Source organism: Theropithecus gelada, chromosome 8 (assembly GCF_003255815.1).
Source record: "Theropithecus gelada isolate Dixy chromosome 8, Tgel_1.0, whole genome shotgun sequence".
NCBI lineage: Eukaryota > Metazoa > Chordata > Mammalia > Primates > Cercopithecidae > Theropithecus > Theropithecus gelada.
This window is the reverse complement of record NC_037676.1, coordinates 27,799,015-27,815,013: the sequence shown is the minus strand read 5'-3', so window position 1 is coordinate 27,815,013 and position 15,999 is coordinate 27,799,015. Positions and strand designations below refer to the sequence as shown.

At 53.1% G+C, this 15,999-nt stretch overlaps 1 protein-coding gene across 1 annotated transcript in view; it reads left to right on the top strand.

Moving 5' to 3' along the window:
* The window catches only part of KIF13B (kinesin family member 13B), a 194,979-nt gene extending 180,306 nt beyond the window's left edge, over positions 1–14,673 (top strand). Inside the window, exons 38-40 of the mRNA XM_025394677.1 lie at positions 6,671–6,733; positions 9,661–10,357; positions 11,204–14,673. Of these exons, the coding sequence (XP_025250462.1) occupies positions 6,671–6,733; positions 9,661–10,357; positions 11,204–11,466 (1,023 nt within the window). The 3' untranslated portion in view covers positions 11,467–14,673. The remainder of the gene's footprint in view (positions 1–6,670; positions 6,734–9,660; positions 10,358–11,203) is intronic.
* Positions 14,674–15,999: the final 1,326 nt, after the last annotated feature.

The following is a 15,999-nucleotide window of genomic DNA, read 5'->3' as shown; positions in this document are numbered from 1 at the left end:
CTTTGAGACTGATTCTGTTAATTCAAAACTTGTGATTTCTAGATCAGATGAAATTATTGACTGTTTAAAAATGTACTTTTAGTAAGCCAACTTAGAGATATCTAGGAAGACCAGACACAAAATTCCAATGAAGTACTTTACAAATGTGCCGAGAGCTTCCAGTGTACCTGGCACCACACCAGGAATTTTAATGCGCCATCTCAACAACAGGACTGAGTTAGACAAGCACCATGCAATAGATATATAATGCGAGTCATGTATGTAACTTAAAATTTCCTAGTAGCCACATTAAGGAAGTAAAAAGAATACAGGTCAGATTATTTTTAATAACATTTGTTTAACCTAGTGTATTGAAAGTACTCTCATATCAACTGTAGTATAAAAAAAGATTGAGATATTCCCATCCTTCTTTCTGTACAAAGTCCTTGAAATCAGGTGCGTATTTTACATTTCTAGCACATTGCAATTCAGACACTAAAGTTCCGTCGGAAATACTTGATCTGCATTTAGAATTCATAAAATTTATGGTTGAAAAAGCAGACCCACATGCCGAGGCTGTTCTAAACATACTTAAAACCGTTTCAGTTATATAACCAGTTAAGGTTGTACTTTATTAATTAAAATAAAAAATGGACTTCCTGAATCACATTAGCCTCATTCTCAGTGCTGGGTTACCACCAGGGGCCGGTGGCTGCCATGTCAGGGCCGCTGCCCTGTTGGGGAAATGGGGAGGGTGCGCACCTGTCTCTCGTTACAGAGCCTTGGGAGTGGCAGAACTGAGCTTCCCATTGAGAAAGCGAGGTTAAATGCTCAAATGTGACCATAAGAGATTTCGCTGACAGTGATTAAGAATAACCAAGTCATTGTATTTGTGGAATGAATGAATCAGTAGAGCGTTTGTAGGAGGGAAGGATCGAGCAGCAGAAATACACCACGCGGGACCTGCCGGCGTTTCCTCGTGTGCTGCAGTGGGAAATCCTGGCAGCTGCTACGCGGAGAGTGACATGGTCACTTCTGTTTTTCGGAAAGCTCCCTCTGGCTGCAGTTTGGAAAGTGGATTTGAAGAGAATGGAGCTAGAAGACACTCTTCGAGTGTGGGTAGAACCCTCAGCAGGGATTGTCACGTGGGTCAGAAACCCGCGGTCGCCTTCTGGTGTTGAGTCCTTCGAGGCACTGCTTGGAGGGGTATGTGGCAGGCAGGGTCACGGTGGCTGTGGCGGGCATCAGCAGCCACCGGCCCGCCTCCCTGCTTAGAGAATTCATGTGGATGGGATCACCCCCTTGCAGACAGGTGTGGAAGCCCAGAGGTGATTAGGTTTTTACACGAAAGTTACAATGCCAAGCCATGCATTTAAAATAACTACACCTGCCAACTGGACAAAAGTGCTGCTGCCATCATGGCTCACACATTCCTCCAGATCAGCCTGTCAGGATCTAGAGCCTCCAGGCGCACAGGGTGGCTGCGTGTCCCAGTCACTGAAGGCCTCACGTGCCGGAGCCTGGATCACAGGCTCCAATCCAGGGCTGGACGTGTTCTCCCTGCTCGCCTCCCGGAACGCTTCATTTTCCTCTCTTCCAGGCCCCTGGTCAAGACAACCTTAGAAAAGTGTTTATATTGATTAGGTTATTACTGAGGCTTAATGTTTGGGTTGTACATGTCTTTTTTTTTTTTTTTTTTTTTTGGAAACTGGGTCTCATTCTGTCACCCAGGGTGGATTGCAGTGGCGTGATCATTGCTCACTGCAGCCTCGACCTTCTGGGCTCAAGTAATTCTCAGCTCCCAAGTAGTTCGTACTATAGGTGTGCACCACCATGCCCAGCTAATTTATTTTTTGTAGAGATGGAGTTTCTCCATGTTTTCCAGGCTGGTCTCGAACTCCTGGGCTCAAGGGATCCTCCTGCCTCAGCCTCCCAAAGTGCTGGGATTGCAGGCGCGAGAGCCACTGCGCACTGTGTCTGATTTGTATCCGTTGTGTATTACTTTTATCAGAACGTTTTTGGAGGTTAGCAGGTGTTTCCTTATATGCCCTTGCTCTGCTTCCTTTTGTTTCTTAGGTTTTTCACACTTCAGCAGCGGGAAAAATGAAAGGTTGGCTACTAGTTATTTGTAACAAAAAATAAATCTTACATATCTTGTATATTCCATTAAAAAATAATTTTCTATACTTGGATTTAAATCATTGGTTAGTATTTAAAACAAGACTTAAAGGATCGTATTAGTTTAAGCACCATTAAAAAATGACATTTAAGAATTTTTGAAATTCAGGATAAGGCGTGATTGTTAGCCATGAAAGGTTTATTTTCAAACAAGAAAAAATATGCATCAGAAAATTCAATGTTGGAGAAGTTCTGAAGTGATTATTTTTTTTGCTTCACCTGGGACCTTTTTTCCCCTTTACCTCCTCTGATGCCCACATTTCAGAGTCTGTTCTATCCCACATTCCTATGTAACTGTACAATTTAGTCTTCTTTGTCACTTGCTAAGTAATTTATGCATTTGTTCATTCAACAAACACTGAGCTACTGTTTTATGTAAGGAAATACAAGGATGAATGAGACGTAGTCTGTCTCCTTCCAAGACCCTGAAGTTTAGAGAAGCCCCTTTAGAGCCACATAATCAGATGAAGAGACAGTGCAGGATGATGTAGATACCATCACGTGTGAGTGTCTGCGGATGACACAGTGAAGCCAGTGGGCGCTGCTCCCTGCAGTTGCAGGAGAATTCGATCATGCTTGAGCAGAGACTTAGAAATGAATCTGTATTCACTAGGTGGAACACGATTCCCCAGGGGGGTGGAGTGGCATGAGGAAGGTTCTGGAAAAACCATCCATTGAGGGAATTCTGAGTGGAAAAGTCGTCCATTGAGGGAATTCTGAGTGGCCTAGTAGAGCAAGCAAGGCAAGGTGTATCCCCTTGGAGATTTTGTATGTCATGTCAAAGGGTTAATTTTATTCTTCTTGGCAGAGGGGTCTCCAAAACAGCTTTTATTCCAGGTTTTGAAATTCTGATCTGATCTCCCGTGTGTTCATGTAGAATGTGAAAGCCAGAGTTAAAAAATAGCGCAATATGATTAGAGCAGTGACTGGCACCTTTTCCCTGAAATATTTCTAAGCCGTTCTGTTGCCTGTAAGCTACTCATCTGTTCAGTTTCAGCAACGCTCAGTAGACAGTGTGATTGCAGGTTCAGCCAGCACTTGAGAACTTAGTCCTTTTCCATCTGTGTCACTCACTCATAGGGCCACGTGAACACATTTAACCATTAGGTAAGTGCTCTCTGAGCCTCGGTTTCTGTAGTGTGAAATGTAGATAATTATACTCATATTCACTTGCCTCATGGGACTTCTCCTTAATATTTATAGCTGCAAAATACTTCACAGTCATTTTTATTAATAGTTACCAGATGTGTCGTAAGGATTAATGAACTTATGATCTGAAATGTTTTGAGCCCCTGAAACAGGAGGTGACTGCCTGTACGGGGGAGATGTAGAAGAGCATGAAGGTGCAGACAGACACTTGAAAATTTCAGCTATTACATGTGAAGGACGATGGCACAGTTACAGTCAGTTACAGTTTCAGTATTCTTCAGTATTCAGTATTTGGCATCCTTAAAAAGGTTGCTGAACTCATACCCAAGGCCTGTGCCAAAAGCCCCCCTCATGTGGTATTCGCACCTGTTGTATTTATGACCCCTTCCTCCTCTGAATCCTCTTTTTTTTTTTTTTTTTCTGAGATGGAGTTTCACTATTGTTGGCCAGGCTGGAGTGGTGCAATGGCACTATCTTGGCTCACTGCAACCTCTGCCTCCCAGGTTCAAGCAGTTCTCCTGCGCCAGCCTCCTGAGTAGCTAGGATTATAGGCATCTGCCGCCATGCCCTGTAATTTTTTTTTTTTTTTTTTTGATTTTTAGTAGAGACAGGGTTTCACCATGTTGGCCAGGCTAGTCTGAAACTCCTGACCTCAGGTGATCCTCCTGTCTTGGCCTCCCAAACTGCTGGGATTACAGGCATGAGCCACTGTGCCCGGCCTCCTCCCTGCTTTTGAAGTTTCCATTCCGCTGTCACATTCCTTGATTTTAGTGATTTGCTCACGTGTTCCCCACCAATGAGGTTGCCCATCTGTTGAGAGCAAAGCCCATGCCTCTGATGTTTATGTTACCCGAGGTACCTGGTGCCATGCCCACCGCGTGGTAGGACCTGATGCAGTCTCTGTTGAGCTGAACTTTTTTACGTGGAGGGTGAGAACCAAAGTGGCAGGCAGTCCAGTCCCTGAGTCCATTTCAGCAAATATTTAATAAGCATCTATCTACTGGGTTTTTCTAATCACACTGGGTCCTGAAGGAAAGTGTAACTTGTTTGCATGTTCTGTTTCAGAGGGCAGGAATCATATGATTTTAGAAAAGGTTTCATGTTAGGCACTTAACATCCCATCCTTGGAGTATTTACATTTTTAGGCTTTAAGGGGAATAAACTTCACCGTAGTGGAAACAGTTGCTCCCCAATCTTGTCCACTTTTGGTAACATGTAGCTGAAGGATGCAAGTATTCTAGAGTTTGAGAAATGTTTTTGCTGCTTTTGTCATGAAATATACCCTTGAACACCTTCCCATTTGTGGGGACGTTAAATACTATGGGGAGAAAAATGAAGACACCAGCCCCGGCATGCGAGGACTGCCTGGCAGTGCGGGATGCACGCTTGAGCCTCACTTTCTTCTCTGGGAGGCCACAGGCGGGACTGTGGAGAGCAACAGCCGGGACGGAAGGAACTCAGTGCTGGGAGGGGCGCAGAGGAGAGTCTGTTCTGGTCAAGGAATTGAGGTGGAGGCTGAAGATCTTGTTCTTCTGGCGTTGTCATGTGCAGTGGCCTAACTGCCACTAGGGGACCCTCCCTCATTCTGTCCCACTGGTTGCTCACATAGTTTTCAATGGACCCTGGTCCTAGCTGTCCCTGACCTCAGACCACCGCAGGAGCGCCCCAGTGTTTGCAGGGTAAAGTACCCATTCCTTTTGTTCATTTCCTTGGTCCTTCCACCTTTTTTCTTTTCTTCTTCTTTGACACAGGGTCTTGCTTTTTTGCCCGGGCTGGAGTGTGGTGGTGTGATCATAGCTCACTACAGCCTCCAACTCGTGGGCTTAAGTGATCCTTCTGCCTCAGCCTCCTGAGGAGCTAGGACTGCAGGTGTGCGCCACCACATCTGGCTCCAGTCCTTCAAGCCTGATCGCTGCGTTTCCTCTCGAGTCCTCTCCACCGTGCCTTTTCTCAAGTCCTGCCACTGCCCCCTTACCTTCCACAGAATCAATTCCCTCTTACACTTTTCTTCCACAAGCAGCCCCAAGGCACAAGTGGTCATAGTGGTGCCCTTTGGTGAAGCGAGGCTCTTCCATGCTTGTAAACATGGTGAGCACCCTGCTGAGCGGACTGGCTTCTTCTGGGGCTCTTCTCCCTATGGCTGGAGTCCAGGCTTCCCAGTAGGAAGGCCTGGGCAGTCCGACTGCACACCTGCAGGCTCTGTCTAGAAGGCCTGACTCCATCGAGGCCTCAGGTGCCCAGACACACAAGAGCCAAAGCACCAGGACTGCCAAGGGCTGGGAGGAAGGAGGCGGGAGAGGTGGAGTCCACACCTCTGGGCAGTTGAAGTTCAGTAACCGAGCAGCCACCAGCTGTGCCCTGTGGACCCAACAAGGAAGAAGCCCGACCTGCGGCTGTCCTGGCAGAATGGAGCCCTCGTGAGGCCCAGCATGTGAGGCCAGGCCCAGTTCCTGCAGCTGGGGAGTTGGGAGGGTGAGGGGCAGAAGTGACGTGTTCCTAGCTTCTTCCGGGATGAGCACATCTGTTCAGCTGCTTGTGTGTCCCACAGCCACTCCGCAGCAAAGAATGATGCTCTGGTTCCTTCTCTCCTCCAGCCCTCCCTTTTCCTGGCTCTGATGATTCTTTCCTCTCGCTCTTTAATGTTCCCTGGCCCATGTGTCCACAAGTCACCAGGCCCTTTCCTGTGGCTCTTACCTCCTCACCCCTGCTCTGTTGCTGGAATTGCATTACTGATCTGCTTCTTTGGACTTTAAATATTCTTCTGGTCAGGTTGTGTCCCCGCCTGGTCAGTCTCTCTGGCTTTCAGCTGTCTTCTTGATTTGCTCAGGACTCAGTGGGGACCCCCTTCCTCTCCTGAGTAGGGTTAGTTTCCAATGCCCAGGGCCTCCTGCATACCTGCGCCTGCCATCTTGGGCTCTGGGTTTGTGCTCCAGCCAGCCTGGCCTCCTTCCTCCTCCCCTCCTGTGACTACACTCCTTCCTCTCCCCAGCCATCAGGGCCTGGCGTGGCTTTCACCTCCTGCCGGAAGTCTTTCTAGATCTTTCCTGTCTCAATGTTTGTCTGTACAGGCCCAGTCCTCGGTTCACATGTGCATATGTGATCGGAGGGAGGGAGGGAGTGTCACATGCGTCTAAGTGCACCACGTGTGTTGGTGATCTTGGCATGCAGCGTGTTTCTCTGGCTGGAGGAGTAGCCCCTGGCTGGGTCCCTTGTTCCTTGGAGGGTGTGGAGCCCCTCGCACTTGCTCACCTGATGGGCCGATTCCCCTCGGGCAGGTCCTGGCCCTCCAGCCTGTGCAGCGGAAGCCTCTCCGCTACCCCTGTTCTGTCCTCTCGACCCCTGACCTGCGCACTTGCCTCCTCAGCCCGTGCCCCGCATCATGGTGCAGGCAGCCGGCCCGGACGTCAGGGTGACCAGGATGGAGGAGGTGAGTCAGTCGGGCCAGGGATGGCCACCCCGCCTACAGCGAGCGGGTGGCCCTGATGCTGAAACGGTTGAGTCCACACCTGCGGTTTTTGATGTTAGCATTCCTGTTTTGGTAATTAGCTATAATATAGGTCACTGCCTTTTCCCTATTTTCCTTGTTACACTTTTCTATTTTCAACTTGTTAATCATATGATTGCTAAACTTTTAGGTGCTTGACTGCTAATGTAGTCTGCTGCCTTAATAGCCCACAGCTAGGCAGAGGAGATTTCTATAAACAGAACAATCTCCTCCTTCTAAATGTTTGCTTAATTCTCAGTTTTATATTTCATTCTGATTCATGATATCAGCGTGAAAAGGCGAATGCTGAACTGGGGGAGAAAATAGTCTCTTATGATCTCCCACAGATCAACAGCACTTCTCATCTTATGAACAGCAAATCTATTTTCTCCCACTGCGCTTTCATTCTCTTAGGAAATGCTCTATCTTCTTAGGAAAATTTTCTTTATTAAAACAACAGCAACAGAGGCACAATAATTTGAAAGAATATTCAGATCTCCATGAATTTACTTGTATCTGAACGACCCTTTAACTATCCCAGTGTACGCTGGGCATTCACGAATTTGCTGTGGACGGGATGGGGTGCCCCCTCCCTCCGGAGTGGTGCTGGTCTCTTTGCTGAGGCAGGTTTGAGCATCCCCGGTCAGCGGGACGGTCAGAGCAGGCCCCTTGCCAGTGAAGGCAGTAGCTTCTGTGGTTCATCATGGTAGTTTTCCAAGCTTGGACTTTTCCAGAAATCTCCAGAAATGTCTCCTTCAGTGGCAAGGGTATAATCCAGAGAAGGCACCTGGGTTTCAACTCGCAAATCAACTCCAGTCGAATGGGGGCGTGGCCTGGAGTGCTAGTCAGTGCTTTCCACCATCCTGCTCCCTCCTTTGTTGACACTGCAGCTCTGCCCCCAATTCCTGCCTTTTTACTTCGAGCAGCCTTGGATAAGGGCTTTCCCCTCTGGAGGCCTGTTGTAGAATAATGTGATGATCCTTCCAGCCCAGCCCAAGCCAGTGACTTCCGTGGAAGCCAATGGGATGATGATACTTGCAAATCTGAGGCATGCAGCTGGCCTCATCCTGGGACAGCCTGACCTGGCCGGCCCTTAGCGCCAGGTGCTGAAGTGACAGTGGCTGGCCTCACGCCGGGTGGGGGCAGGGAACAGAAGCCATTTCAGGACCCTGGTTACCATTCAGATTCCCAGCTCTCGTAGTTTTGCGTATTCTTCCCTGCTAGGTCAGTGATATTAAAACTAAAATAGAATAAATAAATAACATGGACAATGTGCAAAGGAAAAATGATTGAAGGATTGCCTAATCTTTTAGAGTATTTATGCTGGTGACAGTTATTGATCTATTGGATTGAGTAAATTTTGCAGCCTAGAGATTCATCACAAAAATGGGCTGTTAATCTCAAGAGGTGCCGTTAATTTCACACCCTGAAAGTGTGGCTGGTGGGGAAAAGAGGGCCCTTGGAAACGGGAATATAAATGACAGTTCCTGGGAAAACGCATGATTTATCAAGCTGCTGAGGTAAGCCAAGTAACTGTAAGAGACTTATAGATCTCAGCCGCTTCCCCGTTCAAATAAATCCTGTATTTCAAATGGAAAATGACCATTCCTGTAATATAAATAATTTTTCCGTAAATATCGGAAAACATATTTCTTCTGGATAGCAGTGCTCTCCACCCCACCAATCTCATTCCCTGTTCCCGTCTTCTCCTTTTCTTCGGTCACTGTGAACAGGAATAGAAAGATGATCTGGCAGCTTCTTCACATGGTTTCCGTTATAGACGAAAGAATACCCCAGAAACAGTAGGATTGGGGCAAGCGGTGGCTGCTATCCCCCATGAGATGTGGGCATTGCATGTGTGTGTGTGTCCTCTGCCTGGGTGACTCAGACAGAGTGACCGACATGAGGAGAGCAGCTGGCCTCACTTGGTGGCTTCTCCCTGGGGGCTGCTTCCTGGCCTCTCTCCAGGGTCCGAGGCCCCCCCAGCCCCTGACATGGCACCTGCTTTCCATAGCAGCCAGAATAGCAGCCTTGGAGAGAAAGGGCCACGGCCCACAGGGAGCCTTTGTCTCCCTCCTCATCTGCCTCTTCATCCCCCTCCTCGCCTGTCTCCTCACCCCCCTGCCGCCTTGCCCAGGATGCCCAGCCAGGCTGCAGGCCTGTGGCTCCTTGTTGGTGCCCGAGCTGGCCAGGCTGTGCTGAGCATGCTCCAGTCCTCCAGTGAGATCATTGTTTAGGTTTTGCCAGAGAAAACAGTGCTCCTCTGGCCTCTTTAGTGACTCAGTCTCTTCGTGAGGTCAGGGGTGGGCAGGGCCTTTGTCTCCATGGGAGGAAAGCTCTCGCCCTAGCAGAGTTTTGGTGTGCACCTACTGTGTGCTGCCCTCTGTGGCAGGGGGTCTTGGTCTTAGTAGCATGCTGGCCCTGCATGGCAGGCGCTGGATTCTATTCTGTATGAAAGGTAAAAAGTAGATGGGGCAGGGGCTGTGGCCATGGTCAGTGTTCTTGATCCTGGGCACACAGCACAGGGCCTGCAGAGTGCACCGTCGGCCCCTCAACCTTTGTCACTTTGGAAGCCAGGGCCACGCAGCCCTAAGTGGCAGAACCAGTGTGGGAACCAGGCCTGGCCGGGTCCCAGCCATGCTCTTTTATTTATTTATTTATTTTGTGGGGATGGGGTTTCACTATGTGGCCCAGGCTGTTCTTGAACTCCTGGGCTCAAGTGATCTTCCGCCTTGCCCTCCATAAGCACTGGGGTTACAGGCTGAGCCACTGCCCCTGACCTTATGCTCTTTTCCAAGTCATCGCTGCCTGTTTGGATTGTGTTGGGAAGTTTTCTGTTCTCAGCCCCTGCTTCCCCTGTCCCGCTGCAGGCTCAGCCAGAGATGGGTGCTGACGTGCTGGTGCAGACGATGGGGGCCCCAGCCTTGAAGATCTGCGACAAACCCGCCAAAGTGCCTTCCCCACCGCCTGTCATAGCTGTCACAGCGGTCACCCCGGCCCCAGAGGCACAGGACGGGCCCCCCAGCCCCCTGAGTGAAGCCTCTAGCGGCTACTTCTCCCACAGCGTCTCCACCGCGACCCTGTCGGACGCCCTGGGCCCAGGCCTGGACGCTGCGGCCCCGCCCGGCTCCATGCCCACCGCCCCTGAGGCCGAGCCCCAGGCGCCCATCAGCCGCCCCCCGCCGCCCACGGCCGCCTCTGCCGAGGAGCCCCCTGGCCCCCAGCAGCTCGTGAGCCCCGGCCAGGAGCGCCCGGACCTCGAGGCCCCGGCGCCCGGCTCCCCCTTCCGCATCCGGAGGGTGCGGGCCTCGGAGCTGCGCTCCTTCTCGCGCATGCTGGCCGGGGACCCCGGCTGCTCCCCAGGGGCTGAGGGGGACGCGTCGGCCACGGGCGCTGGGGGGCAGGCCCTGGCCTCTGATTCCGAGGAAGCTGAGGAGGTCCCAGAGTGGCTCCGAGAGGGCGAGTTCGTCACCGTGGGCGCCCACAAAACAGGTGTGGTGAGATACGTGGGGCCCGCTGACTTCCAGGAGGGCACGTGGGTCGGCGTGGAGCTCGACCTGCCCTCAGGTGGGTACCGGGCACTCCGGGCTCCAGGGCGGTGCCGGGGGTCGGGGGAGGCAGGAGCGTGGCCGACCTGAGAGGGGACAGGGTCCAGGCAGGAGAGGAGGAGCCGGGAGGCAGCGGATTGGCTGAAGCTGCAGGAGTGGCTGGGCCTGCGGGGGTGAAGCTGGGGGCAGGGCTAGTCCCTGGAGATGGCGTGGAAGATTCCTGATGATTTTGGCTACAAAGATGCTGTACCCATCCCCCCTATTGCCATGGCTGCCCCTGCTCCTTTTGTTCTGGTCTCCCCCGCCCTTGGCTCTCCCTGGACTCTGCTTTCTCATCCTTCACCTTAGAGCATCTCTGCTTTGCCCTTGGAGGAGGCTCTTCCTCACCCCATCCGGACACATCTCGCTGGCCTCTGACTCGCCGTCATTTGGCAGTTTTGCCAGTTTCCACTTCATAGATTCAGCAAAAGAACCATTCTCCCGCCACCCAGCCCAGGCCTGGGTCCAGATGGAGAAGGGTCTGTTCCCCCACGGGTTGGACCAGCTGTGCCTTAGTGGCTGACCTGTACCTGCGTTTCCGCAAGGCACTCCCCAGGGCCTGTCACCTCCTACCTGAAGCTGCAGGATGGGCTGTGCATCCTTGGTCACCACTGTTCACTGTCGTGGGAGGCGGTCACTCCGTGCCCTGGCCACATTCACTTAGCCAGTCCCTGCCAGACAATGGCCAGTGTCTGAGTGCTGACTGTGCAGGGCCTCTGCCAGGGGGATGGCAGTGTGGGCACATGGCCTCTGCAGAGGTGAGGGAGGTGTAGGGGGGAGTCTGCAGCTGGGCTGCCCTCCATGTCACCCTCTCCTTCCCCCACAGGTAAGAATGACGGTTCCATCGGCGGGAAGCAGTACTTCAGGTGTAACCCCGGCTACGGGCTGCTGGTCAGGCCCAACCGGGTCCGCAGAGCCACGGGCCCTGTGCGGCGGCGCAGCACAGGGCTCCGGCTGGGTGTCTCAGAGGCCCGCCGGAGCGCCACTCTCTCAGGCTCCGCCACCAACCTGGCCTCGCTGACAGCTGCCCTGGCCAAGGCCGACAGGAGCCACAAGAACCCTGAGAACCGGAAATCCTGGGCCAACTGAGCTGCTGCCTCAGGGCGAACTCTTCTTGGGGTGCCCAGCCCCTTTTGAGCCCTGCCAGTGACAGCCCTGGGGAGCCAGGAGCCTGGTGGCCTCTTCCCCAGGGGCGGGGCAATGAATGCTTTTTGCACGACACAGAGCTGGTGACCTCCCTGGGCTTCTGGAAGCTTTGTTTCTTCTCTACCTGGGGAAAGTGAGGGCCTCAGCTATACCTCCTCAAGTGGATGGAAGGTTCTGGGTGCCCGCAGGGGCTGGGGGATGCTAGGACTGAGGCCCTGGGTGGTGCAGCACCTGGCCATCTTGCTGTGTGCCTGTGCCTGGGGCCTTATGTTGCTCTTTCTATCATTTCCATTCTGGTGGCCCCACTAATGTCTTAACCTAAACCATAGTTGTAACCAGTGCCTTTCCTCCCCACTGGAGGGCAAGCCCCCCCCGCCACCCAGGATGTCCTGGCTCACTCCTCAAGCCCCCCAGCCTCCCACCCTGGTCCCAGGTTCCTGCAAGTGCCTCTGGGGACCTCCCAGCCTCCCACCCTGGTCCCAGGTTCCACAAGTGCCTCTGGAGGGCCCTGGGCTCTGGCAGATGGCCCTGGTGCCCCAGGCGGGGGCCGAGGGCCTGAGCCCCCCATCCCTCCTCTGCCAGGGTTTCTTAGTGATTTCTTTGTGGGTGTTTTGGCATCTTTACACCTGGAAAGTCTCTTATGTTTGCCGTTTATTCCCTTCACAGAAGGCTTGGAATGTATTTATTTATATTTATTTTTTCAAAATCCGAAATCATTTGCGAGCCGCAATCGTCGTCTGCCTGTGTATGGGGGCCCAGGGCCTGCCTTGCACGTTGCGGCCTCTCTGGCCATTGCAGAGCTGCTGGCCTCCTGCCCGGGTGGAGGGTCCTGGGGGCAGCAGAGGATAAAGCCCCCTCCTCACGTCACTCTATTGCGGATCCACGGTGGCCTTACTCTTAACTTGGATGAAAGCAAAAACCTGGGAGAATGATGTGCTTCTGTAGTTGGTGACAAAGGAAGAGGCATTGCTACTTTATTTGGTGCACTTTTGGTTTCTAGGAAGGTCTTTGGATCATTTTAACTTCTTGGCAACTCCCAGACCCTGAGAGTGTAGGGCTGGGACGTGGCGGCTGGGCGGGTACAGGAGTGTGCCTGGTTTGTCTCCGGACCCTGGCAGCAGCTGCGCCCCCAGGCCCACTGTGCATGGTGCGGGCGACACAGCCGGAAGCTTCCAGGGTGGCCTCCACCTCCTTGCTGGGGCACTTCTGCTCCTGGAGCCTTTGGTGGCAGGTTTGTGGGGTGGCGGTTAGTGTCTGTGTGTGGAAGGCCACCAATCTAGGGACAGGAGCCCTGGGCCAGGATTCATACAGCCACTCTTGGGGCTGGTTTCTAGTTCTCATGTTTAGACAACACCTAGAAAGCGCTGTGGAAGACTCGTTCTCCAGGGTCTTGAAGCCTCCAACGGAGTGGCCTCCATGGTGGGCCTGTCCCAGCCCTGGCTGCGAGGACAGGTTGTCTTTTTCTCCCCAGTTGCTGTGAGGGACACGAAGGCCGAGGCCGGACTGGCAGAGGGCCTGGCCCCTGCGGGGAGGCACTCCCTGCAGGGCTCTCCCTGTTCTTAGCCAGAGTTTCGAGGGAACCCTGTGGCACCTGTCCCTGGATGAAGAGCTGTCACCTCTGCCTTGCCCTTTAACTCAACCCGCTTCCCAGCACAGCAGCTTTCTTTTTAAAACCCGTTTCGCTGAGAAGTTGGTTTCTGGGTCTGCTGGTGTCACTGTGGCCTGGGTGAGAGGCCGGCACTGCTGTTGCCCTGAGGGGGAGCCCCTGGGCCGTGTAGTGGGGACGCTCTGGGAATGGCGGTTGGGCAGTGTGGGTGGGACCTGGAACTTCGTGGTGGCTGAGCCATCCACCCAGCAGTGGCCTCCTGTGGCACCATCTCGGGAAAGTCCTGGGGGACGGGTGTGCCGTGCTTTTTACCATCGGTTTGACTCACAGTGGAGTAGAACGAGCCAGAGTTCCTGATTGGAGCAGGTGGACCTGGGCCCAGGCCCTGTTCACTCTTGCTTCTCGGTGCAGACTAATGTCAGCTTGTGGCTGGGAAAGAGGGACGTGCAGCGCCGTGGTCGCTAAGGCATTGAGCCCCGCCAACCCGGGCCAGCGATGGCAGGAGGTGCGGTCTCAAGAGTGGCGGGCCAGGACGGGCTGGCCTCCGTCTTCTAGTCTGCACTTCTTGCCTCCCTGACCAGCAGACTCTCCTCCCAAGAATGCCTGCCCACCTACCCGCCTTAGGACTCCTGAAGCGCTCCTGGAAGGCCCCAGGAGTGGCACCTTAGTGCGGGTTGGGCCGCAGATGGCACCCGAGGTCGGGAAGGGCAGTAACCGCACACACGGTGCTGTCAGAGATGGGGATGGGAGATGCTTCTGGGGGCTCTGCCTCCCCACTGCGTGCCTAGAACGTCCCTGGCCCTGCCCCGCCACTTCCCTTGGGCCCTTGTGAAGGACGGAGGCTCCAGGGTGAGAAGGCTCACTTCTGCCCAGGGCCCTGTGTCCGGCAGCAGAGGGGACGGGGGCAGGCGTGTGACTGGAGTCCCGGGTGCTCAGGCCTGACCAGAGGGAGTGGGAGGGCGGAGCTGAGGAGGGGAAGGTGTTTCTGGTCCCACCAAGGTGGGCCTTGTGTGTTCAATAAGAGAACGGAGCTGGGACGGTGACCGGTGGAGGTGTTTAGATCCCCCCGTTACTTCTAGCATTTTCTCCTCTTGCCTTAAAAGTTCCCTGTATGTGAAACAGGAAGTCCTGAGTGTGTGTGTGTGGCTGTGTGCACGTACACAAGACGGGAGTGACCCTGTGCTTCCTGCCCAAGATACTGACCCATTGAACCCCAAAGCATCTTTCTCTGCAGAGTCCGCGGTGCCTTCCTGGTGGGCTGCTGACACTAATGGTGTTGGGGGGTCTTAGAGCAGCTTCTCTATGTGTGGATTCGTGTAAATGCGAGGAGTTCACATATAAAGAAGTGACTTTGATTTGGGATTATACTGATTTGGTACACAGTAAATGGGAGTTTAAAAAATCCAAAGACTGTAATGACTTGTAAAGACTCTAATGATTTGTATCATGTAATGAACTAAACCACCTGTAATTTTGTACCATATATGTCTTTCCATCAAATGACCAACAGCTTCTCAATAAAACCAGATGATTTCTCACCTGCATCATGTCTGAGGTCACTCTTGTTGCTTCTCCTTCCCCTGACCCCAACATAGGGTTTTGGGGCTCCTGGCAGGCCATCCTGTCATGGCGTAGCCTTGTTCTCAGCAAAGGTGGTGGTGGGGCTTTTCCAGACGGAGACTGGGAGGAGGAGGATCAGGGAACAGCAGCAGGCCATGCTCGCCTCTCCAGCCCATGGACTCCAGAGGCCGAACTCTTCATGATTTGGACCAAAGAGCCCAGGGAGGCCTCCTGGTTCCGAGTCATCTTTCCTTGTTTGGACTTCAGCCCCTTACAGAAGCCAGGAACTATGGAAACTTTCTGGGGCCCTTCGACCCCAGGTAAGTGGTGCTACTGGGAGACAGGTGACCTGGTAAGGACTGTCCTTGGCTCTCAGGCATGACTCCACTGTCTGCCGTGACCTTCGTGTTAGTCCCCACACTGGACCTCCCCTTTCCCTCCAACTGGGGTGAGAGGACTTCTTTCCCCGCTGCAGAGGTGGGCAGCCTCTGGCAGGGCTTCTGTAACAAGGGGTTTTGGGAAGTGGGGGATCATGGTTGCGGGGCTGACACTGGTGTTGCCGGGCCCTGCTCGCCAACGAGGCCTGCATTCTGCAACCACCCTGCCCAGCTGTGCCGTGTGGGCCTAGAACGGTACTGAGGATGCTGGGTCCAGCCTTTGAGTCGGGGAAGGTGACTTCGCTCCCTTCCGTTCGCCAGTGGATTCCCACTCAGCCACAGGGCCCCAGCCCAGTACCAGTGAGGGATGCCCGCAGCCAGTACACATTCCCACAAGGACACAGAGGCACTTGTGGCCCTGTGTAAAGCTTTTCTTGCTGTGCCAGCGAATCAGTTGGCCCTTGGATATGAAATACACTTGCAAGTGGAGGGCTCAGCCACTCCGAGGGCCGACGAGAGCTGTCCATCAGCCAGCACAGCCAGGCAGGGCTGGGTTACATTCCTCAGTGTAGAAGAATGCTCGGAGACAAGCGCTGCTGAAGAATGACAGAAATTTGGCAGCAGGAGATGCCCTGCTCTGAATGAGGCAGGAATCTGAACGTAAAATTGATACAGCGCCTAGAGTGGATCTTACTTTTCAAGCTGCTACTCTCTTGCAACTCAATGAGATGTCTTTTGTTTGCCTAAGGCTGTGTGTTTTTTTCAGAGTTGCCCAGACCCTGAGATGGGCTCTAATGGATGTCACGCCCAGTTCATTCCTTCCACTCACTGTTAGTCGCTTAACTAACATTCACATGCTTACCCTGTGCCTGTCCTCATGGAGAGGACAGAAGCAAGCTTTCCTGATGGGTGCCATGGTAGGGCGGCCCTGGT